We start from the raw sequence: 22672 nt of genomic DNA, 5'->3' as shown, positions 1-22672 counted from the left end.
CCCCTTCGCCCCCACCTTTCTCCCACTGTTCTGTGCCCACCTCGGAACCACTCGGACCCGCCACCAGCAGGGTTTCTCCTGGCTCCGCCCTCTGCCTTCAGGTCCGTCCCCGCTGGGCCATTGCTCGCCGCATGCTGGCGGGGCTCTTTACTAGGTCTTCTGGGAAATGTAGTTCTGGAGAAAGGAGCAGTTGTAGAGTGTTGGGGTTCTCGCACCTCTAGGCTAAATTTGGGATGTGTATGAGGAGCGAGGGAGCGTCAGGGTAAAGGGGGCAGGGCTGGCTCTTGGGATTCCTTTCCCTCCAGATTTGTGCAGGTGGAGGCCATCTTTGTATAATACTCTCATTAAGCTCTTTACGCGGAAAAAGTTTCCCATATGGAGAAAGTTCTCTCATATAGAAAAAGGGTGGCAGAGTTCTGGAAGAATCGCAGAGGCTCAGTACAGGGTGGATCCAATCAAGGACCCCACGGAAGGAGCCTAGTTCCACCAGCCAGAGGCCCAAGTTGTGGCTTCCTACCGGAACAGACCTGTAGTACCTGAGGTTGGGGACCTCGGTATTTTGCAGTGCCCCCTTTGGTCTCCCCCCGCAACGCACACCCGGTGGTGACACTGTTAGAAATGCCCATGCTGAAGGTTGGGGAACGTGCCCCATCATACCCCTGCTCTGAGGACCAGCTGGGTGCAAAAATACTAAAGATCCCAGAGATTCCAGAACACCCCACCTCATTTCCGGAGGGACAGAGAAACAGCTTTGCTCTGTAATTTGAAATTTCTTAGTCATGAAACCCTCCAAAATTATGTTTTAGACTCTTGGGTAAGGGAGGGCAGCAAGGATGTCTGAACATAGGCTTTTTCAGGGCTGTCATGGAGACTCTGGGAGTAGAGATCAAGAACTTTGGGTACAGGGACAGGTATCTGTAGAATGGAAGACTGCGTCTCCTGAGATGAGGGGGGTGAGGGAACATCTAGGTTTGGGGGTTACTGAACAAATGTCAGCTGGAGGGCCCTCTTGGGGTGGCCTTGCACAGCTAGATTGACCCATTATTTTGTGTAGAGGGAGGCCATTAGCTATTGTTATGTGTCAAGAGGGCACTCAGGGTCACCCAAGGGAAGTACTGAGATGGTGGGGGCAAGAAGGGCTCAGGACAGGATGACTAAGAAAATGCATCTCAGTTAAAGGTTCTTGGCAGGTGCCTGAGTGACTGGTTCCTCACTGCCAGATCCTCTGGGGTAAGGACACAGGAGGCAGCTTTTGGGGTGAAGAATTTATTTACTGCTGGGCCCCCTTGGCCCCGCCAGCCTGGGCTCTACCAGCAGTAGCAGTCAGGATAGGTTTCAGACACAAACTCAGGGTGGATGACATAGCTGTTTCTCTGGGGGCCACCGGTCTTCTTGAAGTGACTTGTGTCCCATCTGTAGGGAGAAATGGGTCAGCCCTTTTGGACCCCCTCATAGGTCTGATCCCAATTCTCAATTCTAACTGTATCCCAATATTTTGCCCCTTATATTTACCCCATGCTCCAACACTGACCTTCTGACCTCAGGTTGTACTGTTAAATTTCTGATTCCCAGTACCGGCTCCCTAACATTAATTTCTTATCCTCTATTTTAATCCCTGAACCTAATGCCCTGATCTCTTGGCTCTGAGCCCCACTGCCAACCTGTAACCCTTGAAGGCCAGAACCTCAGAGCCCTCTCATGGAGCGTCCTCCATTCCCTTGCCAGCTTTGATGACCCCCATGACACTAGCGCCCCCTGGTGACATCTTCCGGTCAGTGCGTCGCAGCGGTCAGTTTCCCGCCCCCTCCAACCCCCAACTCGTCCCAGCGTTCCTCTCCGCGCCAAACGCCATTTGGGACGAACTTACCTAAGGTTCGGACAAGGGTAGTATGACGGCGGGGGAGTTATAACAGCACATTGCATTCCGGGCCGGTGCTCGTAGGGCGATACACTCCTGGAGAAGGAAGTGGTGGGCCCGGAAAGGTAGGGCCTCAAAACCCATACTAAGACCCTGAGCGGCGATCTTCCCCTCGGGCCTCTTGGCCCTTCAAGACCCCATCGAAGCATCACCTCTGGGTTTGACACGTGAAAGTCCCTATCCTCGTTAGGCCCGGTTTGCGCTGCCCAGCTTGGGCTGTGGGAGTACGCTGGATTCTGGGGGTATCGGGCTCCAATCGTTGAAGTGCTGGGAGCACCCGGGTCCTCTCCATTGGAAGGAAATTATTCCAGCACTAAAGCCATTTCTAAGGCTCAGGCACTTTCTCACTCCCTCCTGCTTTGTAACAGATGAGACTCAGCCTCACACAATTAGACTTTTTGCCTGGGGAAGGGCGGGGCAAATCACGGTGGGGTAAGGGCAAGATCTAGGACCCCCTCCCCCGCTTTTCCTCCAGAATCTTTCTAGACAACTTTGGAGTTCTCCCAGGTTTGGCCTGCCTTGATTGCCACCTGGTGCGGGAAGAGGTTTGCGCCGCAGTCTGGGTTGCAGCTGAGCTCTCAGGCCTGTTTCCTCAGCAGTAACACACTAGGCTAACTTCAGAGGTGGTGTGGTGTTCTAAGGCCAGGACCCCTTTGGTAATACAGTTACCATTTCCTTGCTCACATAACACCCGGCCAATGACCCTGCCCATGGATGGTGACCCAAGACCCAGGAATAGTGGCCGCTTTTATGAGGACACATTGGCACTCTAGAGGCTAGAACCTGCGTGTCTCTATGGCCGGGTATCCAGGTGTAGGGAACAAGGTGTGGGAAGGGGATATGACAGACAAACCACCTTCGGGCCTCCAGAGCTGGGTTGACCTTGAGCCCAGTTTGGAAGGGATAGGGCCGGGAACCTGGGGGCATTTTCATGCAGGTTCTCTGGTCTCAGCGGTCCGTTCAGGTCCTGGGGCCGGAGGGCGGGACAGGACAGGGCCTAGTAAGTGGATAGAGGTGGCGGGAGGCGCTGTAGGGTCGACACAGAGGCAGAGCACAGCTGGAACTGGTGAGGGTTGGGGTGCGCACAGCTGGGGTAAAGCTGGACTTGCAGGTGGGCAGGGTGGGAGGATTGGGGGGTATTATGGGCTTGCTGGGGAGCGGCGCCTGCCTAAGGCAAGAGCAGCCCTGCGAACCTTACAGTCGGCTCTTCTGTGCACAAAGGCCGGAAGCGGCGTTCTGCGCAGGGTGCTCCCGTGACGTAATAGTCCATCCCACGCAGACAGTAGTGGCGGCCAGAGCAAGGGCTTTCATAACCCTGGAAGGGCAGGCGGCCGGGCAGAGGGTCCACACACCCGCACCGGCGCGTGATCTGCGGCAGCGGCTGGTTCCGTGACAGCGAGTTCAACATGTTCACCACCACCTCGCGCTCTGCACCCACGGACCCAAGCCGGAAAGACCCAGATACAGAGTTACAGGAAAGGGAAGAGACAGTCAGAGATAGGAAGAGACGGAAACAAAAGCAGCGACAGATAGAGGAGACAGGGTTACACCCTCTATCTTTGGCCTCTGCCTCATTCCCCAGGTCCCATCCCACCGACCCTCTGGTCTACCCCACTACAACCCCGCCGTCTGTTACCGTAGGCGTTGAGTCGTTCTGGCTTAGGAGGGCACGGTAAAGGCATTCCTCGAACAGCTGTCTCCATTCCGGCCTCCTGAAAATGCACACGTGCTATCTCAGACTGACCCAGAAGAGTTCCTCCTTTTGGGGATCCTCCCTGAACACCCAGACCAGTCCCAGGCCGTGTCTTCTCCCGCACTCCAGATGCTCCCCTACTCTCCCAGGCTCTGAGTGTTTGGGGTCGTCACCTGGCAACCAGTACTCCGCCTCCCTGCCGGGGTGGGGGGGTGGGGATGGAGGATGGGAAGGGAAGGAAATGGAGCTATAGATGGATGGGGTCTGGACCCTAGGCCTTTGGCACGCTTGCCTTAGCGTTTGCCTTTGATTTTACCTCTCTTTGTCTACCTGACTCCATAGTTATGTCTTGGAGTGTCCCTAACTGGGGAGAGGTAGTGTCAATATTATAATATTGCCTGCCCATCAAAATCACCGGCAGACTTGTGAAAAATCCTGATTCTCGAGGAAGTTCTGATTCGAAAGGGTTCAGTCAAGGGAATCAGCCATCAGCTACAGTTAAAAACCTCTGCTCTGTCCTTCGGTCATCTCAAATTTCCTCTTCCCTCTCTGGCCTGGGCCTGCAGCTGGGCTCCTTCCTATCTCCTTGGAAGACTCTCCTGTATCTCCTGCACTGCCACTGGGTGGCCTTGTTCTCCCTTCTCTTGTCCTTTGTGATCTTGTCAGATCACAAAGGAGGGAGACTCAACCTCTCATTAATCAGACCATGTTAGGAGGGGCCCCGTGGCAAGCTTCAGGAAGGTAGCAAGTCAGGGATGCACACTCGTCGTGTCCCCACAGAGCCCAGCCACAGGTTGGGATCCAGGGGACCCAGGAGCTGTTCATACAGCTCCACTCCTGGGCTCCCCTGTCTCTTAGAAAATACAAACCCTAGTTTCACACTTGAGAAAGAGCCCTGGACTGTTGTTGGTGGGAAAGGGATGAAGAACCAATGGTGAGATATCAGTCACTGTGATTTGGAAGTGGAGGGAGATGTATGTTCCAGACCCCAGGCATCTGTGCTGGTCACAGTAGATACCTTAGGTAGCCGGGGAAGGCATGTGGTATATTTGTTCCAGCCGGTGCAGTTGTAAGGTCCCATCCTCCATGTGTTATACTGGTCACCACATAGGTAGTATGGGGTCCATTTGTCTATTCGATCATGGGGATGGAAGCACAAAATATTGTTATTACTCATTCTACCCCAGGATCTGTGTCTCCATAGATGTTTCTCCTCTGATCCCCAGCATAAAACTAGACTCTTACTAATATACCTCAGGCCAGTCAAGCCCAGCCTGGGCCCAGATTTACACACTGAGATGCAGCCCATTTCTCACCTAGGGCAAGTTTCTGAGTGGGGTCTGCATCCTTTGAGGTGATCAATTTGCATCATCAACCTCTCTGAATCAGCCAACCCTAAAATGGATTCTCTTCCTATTTCCTCCCTCTTATCTTCCACATCCAGGTTCCAAAGTTTGCTTATTCTGCCTCCTTAAAACCACTTGAATCTATCCTCTCTTCTAGTCACCCCTGTATCTCTGCGGTGCCATAACAAGAAGACGATAACATATGTCGTGGTTAATAAAATGGGCTTCACAGACATTTGGTGTTCAAATCTCAGCTCTGCCAAATAGCTCTGTATGATCTTGACTGAATGAATTTATTTCACCGTGTCTCAGCCTCCTCAGTTTTAAAATGGGGGTAATAGTATTATTTACCTCATAGGGCTGTTGTGAGATTTAAATGAGTTCATACATGTAAAACACTTAGAACAATGCCTGGCACGTAGAAAACCGTTATTACTATGGGCCTTCTAACTTCCCTACCTCCTTTTGAAATTCTACAATCCAATCTCTACACAGATTTTCACAAATGAAAATCTGATCAAGATACCACCTTACTTAAAATCCTCCAAAGCCCTACCCATCCAGTCGTCTAAGTCTATCCTGAAGACCCTCCATGATCTACTACCCTAACAGTCTGAAAGAACACACATGCAAGACACTAGGAAAGGAGGTCTAGGAGCCCTAGAGGAAGAGCAGGTGTGTGTATGTGTGGGGCAGGGTGTTGAGATTTGGAGTTCTGGATTGGTGAGTTGGACATATTAAGTATTAGGTGTTTGAGGACATTCAGGTAAAGTTGACTATAACTCAGATGGAGAGTGGAATTCTAGGAAGAGGTCAAGGGTAGAAATAAAGACTTAGAGTTGTCAGTTAAGACACTGGTTAGATAAAATGGTCTCAGAAGAGGAATAAGGAGGGACGCCTGGGTGGCTCAGTTGGTTGGACGACTGCCTTCGGCTCAGGGCGTGATCCTGGAGTCCCGGGATCGAGTCCCGCATCGGGCTCCCAGCTCCATGGGGAGTCTGCTTCGCTCTCTGACCTTCTCCTGGCTCGTGCTCTCTCTCACTGTCTCTCTCTCTCTCAAATAAATAAATAAAATCTTTAAAAAAAAAAAAAAGAAGAGGAATAAGGAGAGTAGAGAGCTCAGATTAGCACCCTGAGGAACCCTGCATTTCCAGAATGGGGGGAGAAGAAATCCAGGGAATGGAGGCATCAGAGAAGCTGAAGAAGGAAGGAGTATCAAGAAGTAGAGGGCACTTGAGTGGATCAGACAGTTAAGCGTCTGCCTTTAGCTCAGGTCATGATCCTGGAATCCCAGAATCGAGTCCCTCATTGGGCTCCCTGCTCAGTGGGGAGTCTGCTTCTCCCTCTGCCCTTCACCCCTCTGTTGCTCTTTCTGTCTAACAAACAAACAAACAAACAAAATCTTTAAAAAAAGAAGTAGAGTGGTCAGAGTGAAATTCATAATGTAAAGCTCATAAGGCTCATAAGTCTCATGGATATGGTAATTAGAACTACACAAGAGCAGTTTTAATGTTTGAATGTAGGAGATGAAGACTCCCAATTTCAATTGGATAAATATTTATCATCATTTGATTCAATAAACACTTATGAGGCCTGGTTATACTAGATGGAGGGGCACAGCTATAAATAAGAAACAACTCTGCTCTTTCGGAATGTACAGTGAGACATCACAAACACCTCACCAAATGGGAAAGATAATTTCTCATAAGGTGTAACAAGGAGCGAGGAAATAGAGACAGTGATATAGACGATGTTTCTAAGAATCTTGGCTGTGAAGGGGAGGAACAAGAGAGAATTTTTAGGCAGGAAGGGGTTAGAAAAGGCTTCGAGGTCAAGGGGAAGGAGGTGAGGTGGGGCAGAGAGATGTAGGAGAGATGGAAAAACTGATGAAACAGGGTCACTAAGAAGATGGGAAAAGATGGCCCTGGAATATACTTGGAGGAATTTGTTTGGAAGAGGTTAATACTCCCTCCATCTCTCTAGGGATAGGACCCAAGCCTCTTCCAGTTCTTTGGCACAAATAGGGAATTCCCAAAAGAGAGGGCCTAGATCTCCTCCTCCAGGGTCAGGGTTAGGGTCAGATCAGATGGTTGGGAGTCAAGCTGGAGTGGAGGTGACTGGAGAAGCCCAAATTATGGATGGAGATAAAATTGATATGGGATCAGGGTGGAGGTCAGGATTCAAGTTGGGATCAAGTTAAGGGTCATTGTTGAAGTCCCTGAGCAGGGTCATTATTACGTAGGTAAGGAGAGAGGTCCTACCTTCCTCTTGACAGAGCCAGTATTTTTCAGGAAAGTAGGGGTGGCCTGATATAGAACCCTTATAGCTGTAGTCCTGCACAGCACATTTGACCATCTTCTGCAGGGCTTCAGGATCCACGTGGCGCTGCATGGTCTGAGTCAGGCCCTGGGCAAGGGGAGAGGAGAGGAAATGACTAGGTGTCTAAAGACCCCATGTCCCGCTGGACCCAGATCCAGCGCCTATTGAGAAAGCCCAGTTGGGTGTCTTCCCTATGCCAGAGGTATCCCCATGCCAGTCTTGGCCCCCTCTGCATAGTTCTTTGTTTGAATCACACTTTCTTCCTTTCTTTCTATCTAAGGCTAGGGCTTGGAGACAGGAATTTGTCCTGAGTGCTTTTCTGATGTTCTCATTTCTGTCCTTTCCTTGACTGGGACCTCTTTAAGGACAGAGCTGGATGTTCCTGTTTTCTTGCAGACTGTGCTATCTGGGAGCAGGGCCTGGGTCTCCCCAAACAGACCAACAAGCCCCTGGTATAATCTGGAGCCTCAGGAAAGGCTGGCTGCCTGGGAGCCAGCTACCTGATGCAGGTGTTTTGGGAGGGAGTGCTTTCTGGGAATTTGGCACCTTGAAGGAGATGAACGATGTGGCCGGAGGGAAACCTAATTTTAAATCTGACTCCAACCTCACCCTGACTCTACTGTGGCTCTGATCTTGACACCAATATCACCCTTGACCCTGACACTCACTTTGCCCTGGTGCTTATCCTACCCTGACCTTTTTCCTAATCTTGGTTCAGGCCCTGATTTCCTCTGCTTCTTGGAGTTTACTTTGTCTTATTTCTTTCAATCTCTTTTTGAGCTAGATCTGCGGAATTCCTGATTAATACCTACCTCTGGAGCTCCCTTGTCCCTCAGCTGAGGGAAGAATGTCTCGTTGTAAACCAATAGATCTCTGCACGCAGCCGATTTGAATATATAATGCTACCATATAACGCACCAATATATAATGCTACCCCAATTCTGGGTCACAGGGGTGGGACACCCAGCAAAGTCAGAGACTAGAAAGGACTTCCTCATAGTGGGCAGCAAGGAGCTGGGATCATGACACTGCTGCCCACATTTCCCCCTTATGAGCTGAAGAGCAAAGGCTTCTCCTGGCCAAGATGAGACCTGGTTCCACTACTGCCCTCAAAGCCCCCCCCTCCCGAAGGGTTTCTTGGATCTCTGTGCCCAGCTGAGGTTTTGTTTTGTGGGCAGATCCTGCACAGTTATATTCCATATGGGGGAAAGAGCCACATGACTTGGCATTCCCTTGACCTTTACACACAGACACATACATCTCCAGTCATTTAGGAGAACTCATAAATGTCATCAATTTTCCCCTTAGAAGCTTTCCTCATATGTCTCTATCTTTGACTGTCTGCTCTTGGTTTATGAGTCAGAAACTAAAAAAGCTTATTGGAGGGTGCCTGGGTGGCTCAGTGGGTTAAAACCTCTGCCTTCGGCTTGGGTCATGATCCCAGGGTTCTGGGATCGAGCCCTGCATTGGGCTCTCTGCTCAGGAGGGAGCCTGATTCCTCCTCTCTCTCTGCCTGCCTCTCTGCCTACTTGTGATTTCTGTCTGTCAAATAAATAAATAAAATCTTTAAAAAAAAAAAAGCTTATTGGAGGCTTTGAGGTGTGGGTGGGTTTTGTCAACCAGGAGCATCATTGTAGGGTGGTCTGGCAAACTATTTTTGTTAAATTCTGTCAGTATCTCTAGGTCTTCCCTCTTGAGCTGATCAGATCCTTCAGAAGAGACTTGCAGTCTTTGGCCTACAGGTAGTGGCCTGGTTGCCAGTGTTCTGAGAATCTAGTGGAAAAGAGGGGAGCTGGAGGGGGGGTTGGCATTCAGTATGTGGAGGTTCACTTGTTTTCACTATGGTACCCTGCCCTCAGATGGGCCTGATAGCCCCAGTCCTGAGATCCTCACCAAAAAATTAGCCTTCTGATTTTTGCAGAGATGGGGCAAGCAGTCACTTCACAGCATGGAATAGAAGAGGGGATTAGTGGGTTTAACTGCTTTTAAAAAATATATATTATTTATTTGAGAGAGAGACAGAGAGAGAGAACGTGCCCATGAGCAGGAGGGTGGGGATGGAAATGGGAGGGGGGAGCAGGGAGCAGAGGGAGAACCAGACTCCTCTCTGAGCAGGGAGTTGGATGGGGGGCTTGATGCAATGTGCGGCTCAGTTGAGGGGCTGGATCCCAGGACCCCAAGATCATGACGTGACCTAAAGGCAGTTGCTTACCAACTGAGTCACCCAGGCACCCCAGTTTAATTGGTTCTTAAACAGTTTTCAAATCATCCTTATTTTAGCTGTGGTCCTCTCCTATCTTCAGTTCCAGAGAAGTCCAGTATTACCAATTCCTGAGCCTTTTTGAAAATTCTGCAATTTTAAGTTGAATCATGTCCTGTGTTTCCCACTGCTGGCTTTGGATTCAGCTTTCTGAAGTCTGCTGTCAGGTACTACTTAATTGATTGTACTTTCTAGCTTCTGAAATTTTGTGGCCATTGTCCTTTCTTTCCGACTAGTCTTGTGAGTTTATGTGTCAAATATCCATTTACAGGAGTTTTAGAGGGTTTCAGGAGAGAGTCCAAATACATATGTTCAATTTCAACCCAGAAAATTATAGTTATATTCTTTATACTAATCCTTTGTCAATTACATGTTGCAAATACCTTCTCTCAGTTTGTGGCTTGTATATTAATTTCCTTTATAGTGTCTTTTGATGAAAAGAAGTTCTTAATTTTAACATATGTGAATTTATTAATCTTTTCTTTTATGTAATACTTTTGTGACTTGTTTAATAAATACAATCATAGTCTCAGATAATAATGTCCTATATTTTCTTCTAAAAGGAAATAGTTTTATTTTCCATAGTTAAATCTTTAATCTATCAGGAGTTGCCATTGGTATGAGTTAGGGATCAGTTTTCTTTTTATCCCCTGCCCCCCGCACCAATATATAATGCTACCCCAATTCTGATGTATCTTTTCCCATAGCTTTACTTTCAATCATCTTTGTTGTATATTGTTCCATGTATATATGGCCCCATATCTGGTCTGTTTCATTCTCTATCAATCAGTTTGGCTATTCCTATAATAATACTATACTTTATAAATGTTAGTCACCCTTCCTACATGCATGTTATACATGTTTATTTTATTTTTTTTAAATTTTATTTATTTATTTGACAGAGAGAGAGATCACAAGTAGGCAGAGAGGCAGGCAGAGAGAGGTGGGGGAAGCAGGTTCCCTGCTGAGCAGAGAGCCCGATGTGAGGCTCCATCCCAGGACCCTGGGATCATGACCTGGGCCGAAGGCAGAGGCTTAACCCACTGAGCCACCCAGGTGCCCCTATACCTGTTTATTTTTTAAGCAAAGTTTTATATTAGCCATATACTTTTATACACATTATTATATTCCTACTGATCTTTTTGTTGACAGAATCATATAGAGGTTTGTGTGTGTGTGTATATGCATTTGTTTTTTTAAATTATGCTTCCCGGGGCACCTGGCCACCTCATTTGGAAGAGCATGTGACTCTTGATCTTGGGGTCATGAGTTTGAGCCCCATATTGGGTGTAGAGAGTACTTAAAATGAATAAATTAAAACTTAAAAATAATTATGTTTCCTAAATATTTACTGTTGAGGTAAAGAAACGTGATTGGCTTTTATCTTATATTCACCCAACTTTCTAAATTCTTATTCTAATACTTTGCAGATGCTATGTACACAACTGTATTATCTGTGAATAGTAAGTTCTTTGTATTCCTTTCTTACCCTTTTATCTTACATAATATTGTTTTCCAAAATACAACTTATCTGATATTTTTTTCTAAATTTTGGCACTTTTCTTAATTTAACAAATGAAAAATCATAAGTATTTTCCATTGACATTGGTTGTTTAAATTTACCAATTTCTCACATTTACCGATTTCTTAGCTCACCATTCCTTCTTGCATCTCAGATTTTCCTTTTGTGATCACTTTCCTTCTCCCCAAAGTATATCCTTTAGAAGTTCCTTTATTATAGGTCTGATGGTAGTGAACATTTCTATTTTGTTTGCCTGTAAAGACTTTATCTTTCTTTTTGTTCTTGAAAGAAAGACACTTTGGGTGCCTGGGTGGCTCAGTCAGTTGAGTGCCTTCAGCTCAGGTTGTGATCTGGAAGTCCTGGGATCCAGCCCTGCTTCAGGCTCCCTGCTCAGTGGGGAGTCTGCTTCTCCCTCTCCCTCTGCCCCTTCTCCCTGCTCTTGCTCTCTCTCAAGTAAATAAGATCTTTAAAAAATAAAGAAAGGAAGGAAGACACTTTGAAAATGATTCTTCTCTGCCTGTTTTTAAGGTTATCTCTTAAGCTGGTGTTGGACAGTTCCACTGTGAGTTACTTACATGTGAAATTCCTATTTATTCTTATCTGTGGATTCATTTCTTTTATTAGTTCTGGAAAATTTGGAGCCTTTTTATCTTCAGATATTGCCTGTTCTTTCTGCCTTTTCCTTCTGGGACCCTGAATAGATGTGTAGGAGATCGTCTCCTTCTGTCTTTCATATTGCTTAATGTTTCTTTCATATTTTTTAACCACTTGGTCTCTGTGCTGCATTCTGGGAAATGTCTTTTGCTCTTTCATTTCACTAATGCTCTTTTTTTTAGTTTTTATTTTAATTCCAGTTAGTTAACATAGAGTGTTATTAGTTTCAGGTGTACCATATAGTGATTCAACACTTCCATACATCACCCAATGCTCATCACTAGTGCCCTCCTAATCCCCATCACCTATTTCACCCATCCCTCTTACCCACCTCCCTTCCAGTAACCATCAGTACATTCTCTACAGTTAAGAATCTGTTTCTTGATTTGTTTCTCTCTTTCTCCCTTTTTGTTTTAAGATTTATTTATTTATTTGAGGGAGAGAGAGAACATGAGCAGGAGGGAAGGGCAGAGAGAGAAGAAGAAACAGATTTCACTGCTGAGCAAGGGAGCCTGACATGGGCTCAATCCTGGGACTCTGGGATCATGACCTTATTCAAAGGCAGACACTTAACCAATTGAGCCACCCAGGTGCTTCTTGTGTCTCTTTTTCCCTTTGCTTTTTAATTTTGTTTCTTATATTCCATATGTGTGAAATCATATGGCGTTTGTCTTTCTCTGGCTTGTTTCATTTAGCATTATACTCTCTTGCTCCGTCCGTGTTGTTGCAAATAGCAAGATTTCATTCTTTTATGGCTGAATAATATTCCATTGTATACATATACACCTCACCTTCTTTATCCTTTCATCTGTCAATGGACACTTGGGCTGCTTCCATATCTTGGCTACTGTAAATAATGCTGCTATGAACATAGGGGTTCGTGTATCCCTTTGAATTAGGGTTTTTGTGTTCTTCGGGTAAGTACCTAGTAGTGTGATTGCTGGATTGTGGGGTAGTTCTATATTTAACTTTTTGAGGAAACTCCATACTGTTTTCCAGAGTGGCTGTACCAGTTTGCATTCCCACCAACGGTGTAAGAGGGTTCCCTTTTCTCCACATCCACACCAACACCTGTTGTTTCTTGTGTTGCTGATTTTAGCCATTCTGACAGGTGTGAGGTGATAGCTCTTTGTAGTTTTATTTGCATTTCCCTAATGGTAAGTAATGATGAACACCTTTTCATGTGTCTGTTGACCATCTTTATATCTTCTTTGGAGAAATATCTATTTATATCTTCTGTCCATTTTATTTATTTGAGAGAGAGAGAAAAAGAGAGAGAAAGAGCATGGGGGAGGCAGAGGGAGAGATAATCTTAAGCAGACTCCCCCTGCCCCCCCAGCACACTGTCTGATGCAGGGCTTGGCCTCACGACCCTGATATCGTGACATGAGCCAAAATCAAGAGTCAGACACTTAAGTGATTGAGCAACCCAGTTGTCCCTCTTCTACCCATTTTTAAAGTTGGATTATTTGTTTTTTGGGGTGGTTGAGTTTTATATGTTCTTTATATATTTTGAATACTAACCCTTTATTGAATATATCATTTGCAAATATCTTCTATCATTCCCTATGGTGCCTTTTAGCTTTGTTGGTTGTTCCCTTTGCTGTGCAGAAACTTTTTACTTTGATATAAACTAGTAGTTTACTTTTGATTTTGTTTCCCTTGCCTCAGGAAACATATCTAGAAAAAAGTAGCTTCAGCCAATGCCGAAGAGGTTAACAATATTTGTTCTTCCAATCCATGAGCAAGGAATGTCATTCCATTTCTTTATGTCATCTCACTGACACTCTTAAACTGTGTCTAATCTGCCCTTTGACCCACCTACTGAGATATTGGTTTTTTTTTTTAAGATTTTATTTATTTATTTGACAGAGAGAGATCACAAGTAGACGGAGAGAGAGGCAGTCAGAGAGAGAGAGAGAGAGAGAAGCAGGCTCCCTGCTGAGCAGAGAGCCCGATGCGGGACTCGATCCCAGGACCCTGAGATTATGACCTGAGCCGAAGGCAGCGGCTTAACCCACTGAGCCACCCAGGCACCCGAGATATTGGTTTTAACACATATATTTTTTATTCCTAAAATTTCTATTCTCTTTTTTTTTTACATTTGTCTTTAAATATAATCACTAGTTGTTTGCTCATTTTGATAATTTCATTTTATTTTTAAAAATCATAGTAATTATTTTGTATTCTTTAACTGTTAACTCTAATATCTGAAGTCCTTGGAGATTTTAGTCTGTTATTCCTGCTGACTGTCATATGGTGGTTTGTTTCCCTGTATCTCTTATTGAGAACTCAGATTTGATTGGCCTTACTCTGAAGCATACTTGGAAACCTACATTAAGGGTATTTTCTACTACAGAGGATACACATTCATCGTGTGTGTGTGTGTGTGTGTGGTGGGGGCAGGGAGCCAGAGAGCACTAAACTTTCTGGGTTGTTTTGAAGTGTAAGAATTAGTTTCTTCACCTCATTTAAGGCTTAAACTCCTGCTTGTAGTGCTGATACTGGCATTCATTCTCAGGGCATCCTAAGTATACTTACCATGCACCTCCATGAGAGTCCAGAAAGAAAATTTAATTTTTATGCAAGACCTAGTTGTTTTCAAGCAGGAGGGCACTTGAGAATTTCTAGATCAGCATACTGTCAGAAGCAGAAGCCTTTCCTTCATTCCTAATCCCACTGCTGTCTGGCTTTCACTCCTTTCGACTCACTGAACCTGTCTGGCCAGATTGCTAAGGGTTACTACATCCAAGAGATCAAGGTCTGTGTTGACATTTGACACTGACCTTTGTCTAAAATGCAGTCTTTGTTGGCTTCTCTTTGATTTTTCTCCTATCACCCTGTTTCCTCTTGTGGCTCTTCCTTTACTTACCTCTTAAATAATCTGTATTCTCCAAAGTCCATCCTTGACCTCTTTCTTGTTATTTCTTGGCAATTTCATACATTCCTATGACTTTAGCTACCGCCTATATGTTGATGATTTCAAAATCTGTATCCGTAGCCCAGCCCTTTTCCCTTTGCTTCAGATAAGTATATTCAACCACCTGCCAGATATCTCCTGTTCATCCTTGAATATTTTTGTCCCAAAAGGAACTCCAAATATTTTTCTAATCTGCAATTCCAAATCTCAGAACTACTGTTCCTCTAGTTGCCAGAGCCCTAAACCCAGGAGTCATCCTAATCTGTCCTTTCTTCTTTATACCCAGATGGTGACCAAGATCTATCTCTTCAAGATCTATCTACTTCTTAAAATTCCCTCCTATTGAATGTCAAAAAACATCCAGGCACTTTCATATTTTTCTAGTGGGCATGTAAATTATTATAACTCTTTTTATAGCAATTTGAAGTGTGTGTCAAAAGTCTTCAAAGTGTGCATATCCTTTCTCTCAATACTTTCATGTCTAGTAGTTTGTCCTACGGAGATAGTTGATGTCTACGGATATACACAAATGATTACACTAGCAATATTTTGTAAAGAATCTAAATTTCCAATAAGATTCCTTAAACATATTTTGGTACATTCATAAAATAAGATACCATAGTCATTAAAAGGACAGTATAGAGTATTTTTCCACAAAAAATGTACCTGATATGTGGTTATATGCAAAGAGTAAGATTCAAAGTGTTAGTAGACAATGTGATGCCATTTTCATAAAAAATGTTTGCTTCCTAAAAAGGCATATACTAATAAATTAACAATGGATAATTTGGGTAGTGAGATCATAGGACTTTTTCCTTTGTGCTTCTCTGGATTATTTGAGCTATTATCTCAGATATCAGTTATCTGAAATTATTCTGCATTGAGCATCTATTTATTTTATAATTACAACCATTATTTAAAAGATTCTCTCCTATTCAAAAGATTCCCTTTTCACTGCCACAGTCTCTCCTTATCTATCACCTACACCCTTCTCCCTTATACTTCACCACCTCACGGGCTTCCTGCCCCGAGCCCCAGTCCCTCCAGTCTCCTGCCACTGTGGCTCCTCTCACCATTGGGCAAGCCTCTCCCTCTGCTCCAGTTCTTAATTCCTGGAGGATCTCTGTCCCTAGGCTGCCCTTTCCCCTGACTCTTCTCTGTTGGAAGTCTCCTCCCTCAGGATCTCTTAGTAGACCTGCCCTTCGAGAACCAGGAACGCTCTCTCTTTTCCAGCTCTTGTACCGGTACATCCACTGGGCGACCCTATTTTGTTCACTTGTCTGAGAGCTCTTCACAGGCATGGCCTGGCCTTTCTTTTTGTATCTGCATTGTGCCTGGCACGTGTAGATACTCACCATTTGTTGGACGGTACACACAGATAAATTCCATTAGGCAGAGTCACAAGTAGACTCACAGATCTTGTCTCCATTTTGTGAAAGCTGCACAGACCCCTTGGTCACTCACCTTTAAGTACAGACATATAGACACAAGGAGACTGTGATATATATGCATGAAAACATCCCTATAGCACCTTCTCTGGCATATCCCACAGGCAGCCTCAGGGCCTTTGCATTTTCTGGTCACTGCCTGGAACCCTATTCTGTCAGCTCTTCACAGGGCTAGTTCTCTCATATCTTTCTGATCTCTGCTTGATGTCACTGTAAGAGAGAGGTCTTCCGTGGCCTTCCTATTTAAGTAGCTCTGCCTGGTTACTTTCCATTTCCATTACTCTGTTTATTTCCTATACAGCATTTTGGATAATTTATAAAACTTGTTTATATCTTGGTAATTATCTGTCTCTTTCCACCACCTGCCCTGGTGGAGTAGGAGGGCACCATGAAGACAGAATATTGTACTATTTTATATATTACAAATTCCATGCCTAGGCAAATGAATAAATACATGCATTGTGTGCACATGTGCACACACACACACACACACACACAGATACAAATAATTACAAACACATAACAACAACCACACACTACCATCATTCAGACACACATGACCATACCCTGGCCTGCCCACCCTCCCAGTCTCTACTTACCGGTGTCACAAACTTGTTGGCTTCCCAGGCCCACAGAGGTGGGTCTTTATAGACCTCCTTGATAGAGGTAGGAGCCCTGTAGGAGTCACTGTAGGTGCTGATGGGGGTCTTGGTCTTGCGGGAGAAGAGGAACATAGTGAGGTCTAGGAGATGCTGTGGAGGGCTTTACCTACCAAGGGCTCTGTGAGACATCAGTAACAACCCTCACTGCCAGAAAACCTACACCTCCAGCCTGGCAGGTGTCCCTTAGCTGCTGTGTCCCTCTCCTATAGAGGATCTCTCAGTTGCCCTCCCTCACAAACCTCCAGCTCCTACCCCACCCTGTTTCCCCCTCTAGGATGGGCACCACCCATTATGATATCACCTGGCTCAGCCCCATCCCTGGGGAGGTGAGGAGATCCAATTCCCTCCCTACCCCCAGCCTCTTCCTGTCTCAAGCCTCTCAAAAGATTCCAATTTCCAAGAGTGCAGAGGGTCCCTGGAGATCACCTAGGCCAAACTCCTCGCTTTGATGAAGAGAAATGGAGGTTCTGAGGCATCAAGTGACTTGTCCAGGGTCAGTGGCAGGCCTGGCCTGGGAACCCATGAGTGGAAGCAGAGTGAAATATGTATCCAGAGAATCAGTTCTCTCCCCTTCCCAGCCCACCTGCCCCTTGCCCACGACCCAGGTAGGGAGTTGAGGCTGGCTTGTTTGATGCTTTTAATATCATTATTTGTGTTACACGATACACAACCAAGGATGATGGTCAATACTGCGATGGAAATGTTAAAAAAAATATTATACACGGCTCATGTCTTCCACACACCTTCCTGGAAATAAATTAGTGAGCACGGAGAAACCTGGCTGGTTGGCAGCCAGAGCTGAGGGTAGAGGGAGTGTTAAGGCAGTATCTACAAGGGGGAAGGATGACGGGGTTGGGGGGGCAAGCTAAGGCCTCAATTCCACCCCTCCAACATCCCAGACAGGAAAGGAGGGACCCACACACTTTCCTAGACCCAGAAGATGCTGGCTACCAGCTTCCTACTTCTCTCCACTTGTACACTGCCTCAGTTGGAAGCCCTTGCCTGCCAGGGAACTAGTGTGTCCTGTGGGTAGGGTGCCTCAGGGCCAGAGAGGTTGAGCAGTGGGCCAGTCATAGAGCAAGTCAACAGCAAAGGCAGTAGTCTAAATGAGCCCTCGTGGGGGCCCTGCCCGGAAGAGAGGAGGTACCCATGTTCTAGAAGGGTAAGTCAGGGAGCCCAGAGTAATGATAGTAGTGGTAGGAAGCTTGACTCTGGGGCCCAGCTGATGGGATGGGGATGCTGACCAGGGTGGCAGAGAGAGATTCAGATGGGAGCCAGTATGGATCTTGTAGGCCCTGCAGGTGCCTTCTTTGTCCCTGCCTTCCTTTGGCATTTTCTACTCACCTAACCAGGGTCCCTGCACTCAAGGAAGTAGGAGAAGGTGGAGGAACTGAGGGTAGAAAGCTGCACCTCAAAACTTTGGAGCTGGCAGCCTGGGGGTGTGGTGCGTGGAGAGGGGTTACCCTTCTCAAGCTAGCAGCCTTATTCTCTCTTCTCACTACCCTCCCCTCCTTTCAGCTCTCCTCTCCCAGGAATGGCAGCCAGGGAGTGGGCTGTGCGGGTGTCCTCTGCACACTTGCAACACATAAGTGGTATATATGAGAGTGGATACACCAGCATGTGTGGGCTTTCAGCATGGAGGAATGGGGAGTGTACACCCTGGTCCTGGGATATGGGGTTTGTGAGGCATAAGACCTGAGCGGTCTTAGGCTCTCTGTGCTTTCATGTTTCTTCACATGGGGCAGGTCTCTATTGCCTAGTTCAGGGGCAGGGGGCTTGGTCACCTCCTCCCTCTGATTTTCATCCTCAGCTTTTCTGTTCTCCCCCCTCCCCGCCCCAGCAGCAGCAGCAGCAGCATACGCACTCTGACTCCCAGATGCCACACAGAGCTACACACACAACATATACTTCCCTCCCCATATACATGTTCATGGAATACACATGTATTCCCATATAGATCCCAAACACACACAGGTCCCTTAGGAACTTCCCCTCTCCTTTCCACAGAGAAACAGAACTCAGGAAGCCCCACAGGTGTATTCAGACACACGGAGACCTGCCTACACACCTCCACAGAAATTCCTATGAAGAAATTCCTTCGTTTGAAAAGACCTTAAGAGTAATTTCAGACCCTGCTCATTTTATAGTTGAGGAAACTGAAGCCCAGAGAACATAAGTGCTTGTTGAGATCATGGAGAGAGGGCTAGTACGAGGGCCACAACCCAAGCTTCTGACTCCCAGGTCAGGGCTCGCAGCCCACTGCTGAGCAGCTTCATGTCACTAACAGACCAATCACTTTCCCCCTATGCACACGCACGTCCATGAAGAAATAGACACCTGGAGAGACAGGCCCAACACACAGACATAGACACATACCCTGACAGCCTCACACACACATACACACACATTCCGCCAAGTTCTCCCTACCATACACATGCTACCACTGTTTTCTCCTAAGCTTGCCTCCTTGAAGATTCTTGTGGAGAAGTGGTATCTGGGATCTTGGGTTAGAGAGAGATGGGAATGCGGCTTTCAAGGCCAGCCCTACCTCCTGCTTCCATCCTAGGATGGAAACCAATAAACAGAAATGTGAGGGGTGGGAGGAGCTGGCAGAGAAATAGATGCATTGGTTGGGGGTGGGTGAGGACAGATCATATCACCCCAAACTGGTCTGTCTCCAAGGCCCACCTTACCCTTCTCCACAAACCAGAGAGCAAGGAAGGGAGTGAATGGGGCACAGAAGAGGAAGAAGGCAGTGATTCTATGGGGGGGGGCAGTATCCCACTGGGCAGCTTTGCCAGGCTTCCCATCTGGAGAGGAGGGGGAAACAAATAGTTATATGGGCCGGCAGGGGGCGTGTGGAGGGGGCTCTGAGGTGCTGGGCCCTGCTCCCACTGCCCTGGGTCTTTCTCCCTCCCAGCCCCCTTTCCTTTTCAGGCTGGGGCTGGGGGGCTCATGGCTTTGCTGGGGTGAGGCTAAGCCCCTGGCTTTGTGATCCCTACCCCACTAATTAGTGTTAGCCTCCCTGCTGTCTAGTCCTTCCTCTCCCCCCTGGACAGCAGCTTTGGGGAGAGGGGTAGGGTACTGGGCATGGTCCCCCAAGTAACTGAACAAACAGCCCCCGCCGCTCCTCAGCCCCCGGGGTGGAGAAAGACCCGGTTTTGGTTTCTCCGGCTCCATGAACACACAGAGGTACACGTCCTACCATAGGAGGAAGCAATGACTGTTACGAGGTTGGCGGCTGTAGGGGGCACGGGGGCCGGGGGCAGGCGGACGAGCTGGGGAGGGGTTGGCCCCTGCCCTGTCCGACCTGGCCCACGGGGGCCCTGCCCCAGGCGGCCGCAATGGCCCCACCCGCTACTGAATGTGGCAGGCAGTGGAGGACGTGGCCTGGCAGCACATGCAGGTGGGGTTCACAGACTTGGGGGGGATGAGGTCCAGGTCCTCGTCGTCAGGGATCTCGTCTAACCGGTAGCCGTCCTTCAGCAGCTGGATGTTCAAATCTTGGTTGATCTGCTGTAGACAAAGGGGAGGGAGGTCAGGCTCGGGGCAATCCGGAGGTACCACCCACAGCCAGGTGGCACCCCCACTCAGTCCGATCACGGGTTACTGAAAGGCCAAGCTCTGCCTCTTCTTAGGCCCCAGCCTCAGTTCTGGCCTCACTTCCTTACAGGTGCATCCCTGAGGCCTCATCTCTCTACAAAGAGCATCCCATTCTAAGGGCAACTTCTGCCTCTGTTAGGCTGGTCCCTATTTCAGGCCTCGCCCCATAGACTGTCGCCTGGATTTCACACTCCATTCTCTTTAGGAGCCTTGTTTTAACCATGGGCTCAAGCCTCACTCCTAAAACTGGGCTCCCTACACTTTAGGCCAGTGTCTGACAGCCTCTGGGTTCTTTCTGACACTGTTCCATCCCAGGTCCTACCCCATTATGTCCAGTCCCTACAGGGCTCCACCTAGCTTTGCCCATTGCTCCTCTCAGGGTGTGATGTGGTGCCCCACCCCTTTTCCTGGATGGATGTGGTCCTGCTCAGGTACATCTAGGGTCCTAAAGAGTGGGGCCTCACCTCCGCAGAGGAGTAGCCAGAGGAGGAATATCTGGACATATCAAAGTCGTCATCGCTGATGGTGGAAGAAAAGACAGAGAAGTGATTCCCTGGTATTAAATGGAAAACTCCCTGTACCCCACCCATCAGTCCATACCTCCCCTCCCCCACACTTCCAAGTAAACAGCAGATCTAAATAAAAGATTGTGCCCGCTGTACAAATGCCCAGCTCCCTTAGCCCTGCCCTTCTAAATGAAATTACCCCCTGTAACCTTCTAAACGCCTGTTACATGCCTCACCCCGATTCCGCTCACCTCTTTTCTAGGCTCAAATCCCCCTGACTTGTTGGGTTTCCCCAAAGTTCAAGTGTAGCCAGGTGCATTGCCAGCAGCAGGGCTCCTCCCTTAGAAGGAGCAGGATGTTGGACATTAAATCAGGGCCCAGTCAAGGGGCAGCAATTGCATCAGTCGTCTCAGGACAGCATCAGACTGTGCCAGTCCCCTTTTCCTCTCTCTGCTCCTTTCCTACTGCCAGATAAAAAAAATTCCATTCCCGGGGGATTCATCCTTGGAGAGCTCCTGGCTGTCTGAGGAACACCCACATCCCAATTCTGACAATACAGCAGGTGTGGCTCATATAGCCCACTTATACGTTCATAAAGGTTCCTGTGGCTTGCCCGGCTGCCCCAGCATCCCTGTACACACCTGTCCGTGTCAAGGGCTACCAGTGGCTTCTCATCTGGGCTCTGGTCAAGCGAGGAGTAGCCTTTATTGGGGACGACAAGCCTGGGTAGAAAATTTAGGGGATTGGATTGGCAACTGGAGCGCATAGCCTGGTGAGGACCTGGATCGGGCCCTGACCCACCACTTCCCCCTGCCCCTTGGATCCTGTTGAAACTCTCCTCTCACAAAGGAGCTGGGCCTGAGGAGGGAGGGAAGAAGGAGAGGCATAGGACCAGCGGAAATAGATGTTGACTGGCAGGGTCTGGGTGGGGTAGGGGAACCTCTACCTTGTCCGGGCCATGACATTGTTCTTCTTGGGTTGCTGGTTGACGGGGCTACCCATGCTGCCATTCTTCAGGGAGCCCTTCCGGGCCAGCTCCCGCTGCTTCTCTGCAGGAGAACATGGGAAGGAAGCTGTGTCCTGCTCCCAGGGCCACCCCACCTTACTGCTCAGGACTGACTGGGCTGGGCCTCTGCTGTGAAACCCCTTGCTTCTCTAGGAACCGAGGCAGGGATTCCAGGATAACCCTGGTTCTTGGTGGAGACAGTACTTGGTCCTGTACAACCCGAGGCAGATAGTAAGAGGCAATAGGAAGAGGATGAACCCTGTCTTCCAGAAGCTGTACTCCTATGGGGGGCAGTTAGTGTATACTCGATTCCAGAGAAAGGCTGGGGAAGGAGTGAGGAAGCAGAAGGATGGAGAAGTCAGGGTTCCTTGGACGTGATACTATGAGCCGGAGAGAGGAGGGGATTCTAGGAAGGAGGGACAGCATATACAAAAACACATATATAAGCAAGCAAAATAAGTATGGATCCAGATGGGGTGGAGGGGTGAAGCTGGAGGGAGGTCAAATATTAGACAAATAGGATATATCTATTCAGTCATTCATTTATTTACCATTCACCATTATGTCTTAGGTCCTGTGTTAAGGGGTTGGGGGCTCCCTCTGGTTACAGACTCAGAGCTTGAAGGCCTTGAATGCCAGACAAAGGAACTTGGGATTAATGCAGAAGCCAAAGGAGCTACTGAAGTTGTGGTGTGGGAGGAGAAGAATGGGGCTGGCAGGGTAAAGAGCAAGAGGCTGGGGAGCTGCTACACTTGTGCTAGCCTTTGAGTTCTCCAAGGCTTTAGAGTCTACCAGATCTGTGGGGCTGGCTACCA

The 22672-nt window shown here is 47.6% G+C and overlaps 2 protein-coding genes across 9 annotated transcripts in view; both read right to left on the bottom strand.

The window, feature by feature from the left end:
• Positions 1-113: 113 nt before the first annotated feature.
• Positions 114-17022, bottom strand: C9H9orf24 (chromosome 9 C9orf24 homolog). 5 transcript variants are annotated; one of them, XM_044265492.1, is made up of 8 exons: positions 16680-17022; positions 7219-7363; positions 4630-4742; positions 3555-3630; positions 3117-3346; positions 2775-2915; positions 1868-1954; positions 114-174 (listed from the first exon to the last, which is right to left on the bottom strand). In XM_044265492.1, exons 1-7 carry the CDS (start codon positions 16812-16814, stop codon positions 1868-1870), a joined length of 927 nt encoding a protein of 308 aa, XP_044121427.1. In that variant the 5' UTR covers positions 16815-17022; the 3' UTR covers positions 114-174. The 5 variants fall into 5 exon arrangements, with proteins under 5 accessions (XP_044121427.1, XP_044121428.1, XP_044121425.1 ...); XM_044265490.1 differs by lacking the exon at positions 114-174 and adding an exon at positions 1355-1413; XM_044265493.1 differs by lacking the exons at positions 114-174; positions 2775-2915 and adding an exon at positions 1261-1413 and having other exon boundaries at positions 3112-3346.
• Positions 17023-17365: 343 nt separating this feature from the next.
• The window catches only part of FAM219A (family with sequence similarity 219 member A), a 55596-nt gene continuing 50289 nt past the window's right edge, over positions 17366-22672 (bottom strand). For 2 of the 4 annotated variants that reach the window (XM_044265485.1, XM_044265487.1), the window contains exons 3-6: positions 21798-21900; positions 21493-21573; positions 20810-20864; positions 17366-20255 (exon numbers count right to left, since the gene is read on the bottom strand). In XM_044265485.1, coding sequence (XP_044121420.1) covers positions 20100-20255; positions 20810-20864; positions 21493-21573; positions 21798-21900 — 395 coding nt within the window. In that variant the 3' untranslated portion in view covers positions 17366-20099. Of the gene's footprint in view, positions 20259-20809; positions 20865-21492; positions 21574-21797; positions 21901-22672 lie in introns of all 4 variants that reach the window. The other 2 variants (XM_044265484.1, XM_044265486.1) reach the window with 1 other exon arrangement.

The sequence above is a fragment of the Neovison vison genome, chromosome 9 (genome assembly GCF_020171115.1).
Source record: "Neovison vison isolate M4711 chromosome 9, ASM_NN_V1, whole genome shotgun sequence".
NCBI classification, from domain to species: domain Eukaryota; kingdom Metazoa; phylum Chordata; class Mammalia; order Carnivora; family Mustelidae; genus Neogale; species Neogale vison.
This window is presented reverse-complemented; position numbering and strand designations above follow the sequence as displayed.

What these genes read in the sequence shown, in the direction of transcription:
- C9H9orf24 (XM_044265492.1), bottom strand. Translation starts at nt 16,814, where the DNA reads ATGTTCCTCTTCTCCCGCAAGACCAAGACCCCCATCAGCACCTACAGT. An exon ending in CCAACAAGTTTGTGACACCG is followed by an intron (nt 7,364 to 16,679) that starts GTAAGTAGAGAC and finishes CCCCTTGCCCAG; the next exon opens with GGCCTGACTCAGACCATGCA. An exon ending in AGAACGACTCAACGCCTACG is followed by an intron (nt 3,347 to 3,554) that starts GTAACAGACGGC and finishes CCGTGGGTGCAG; the next exon opens with AGCGCGAGGTGGTGGTGAAC.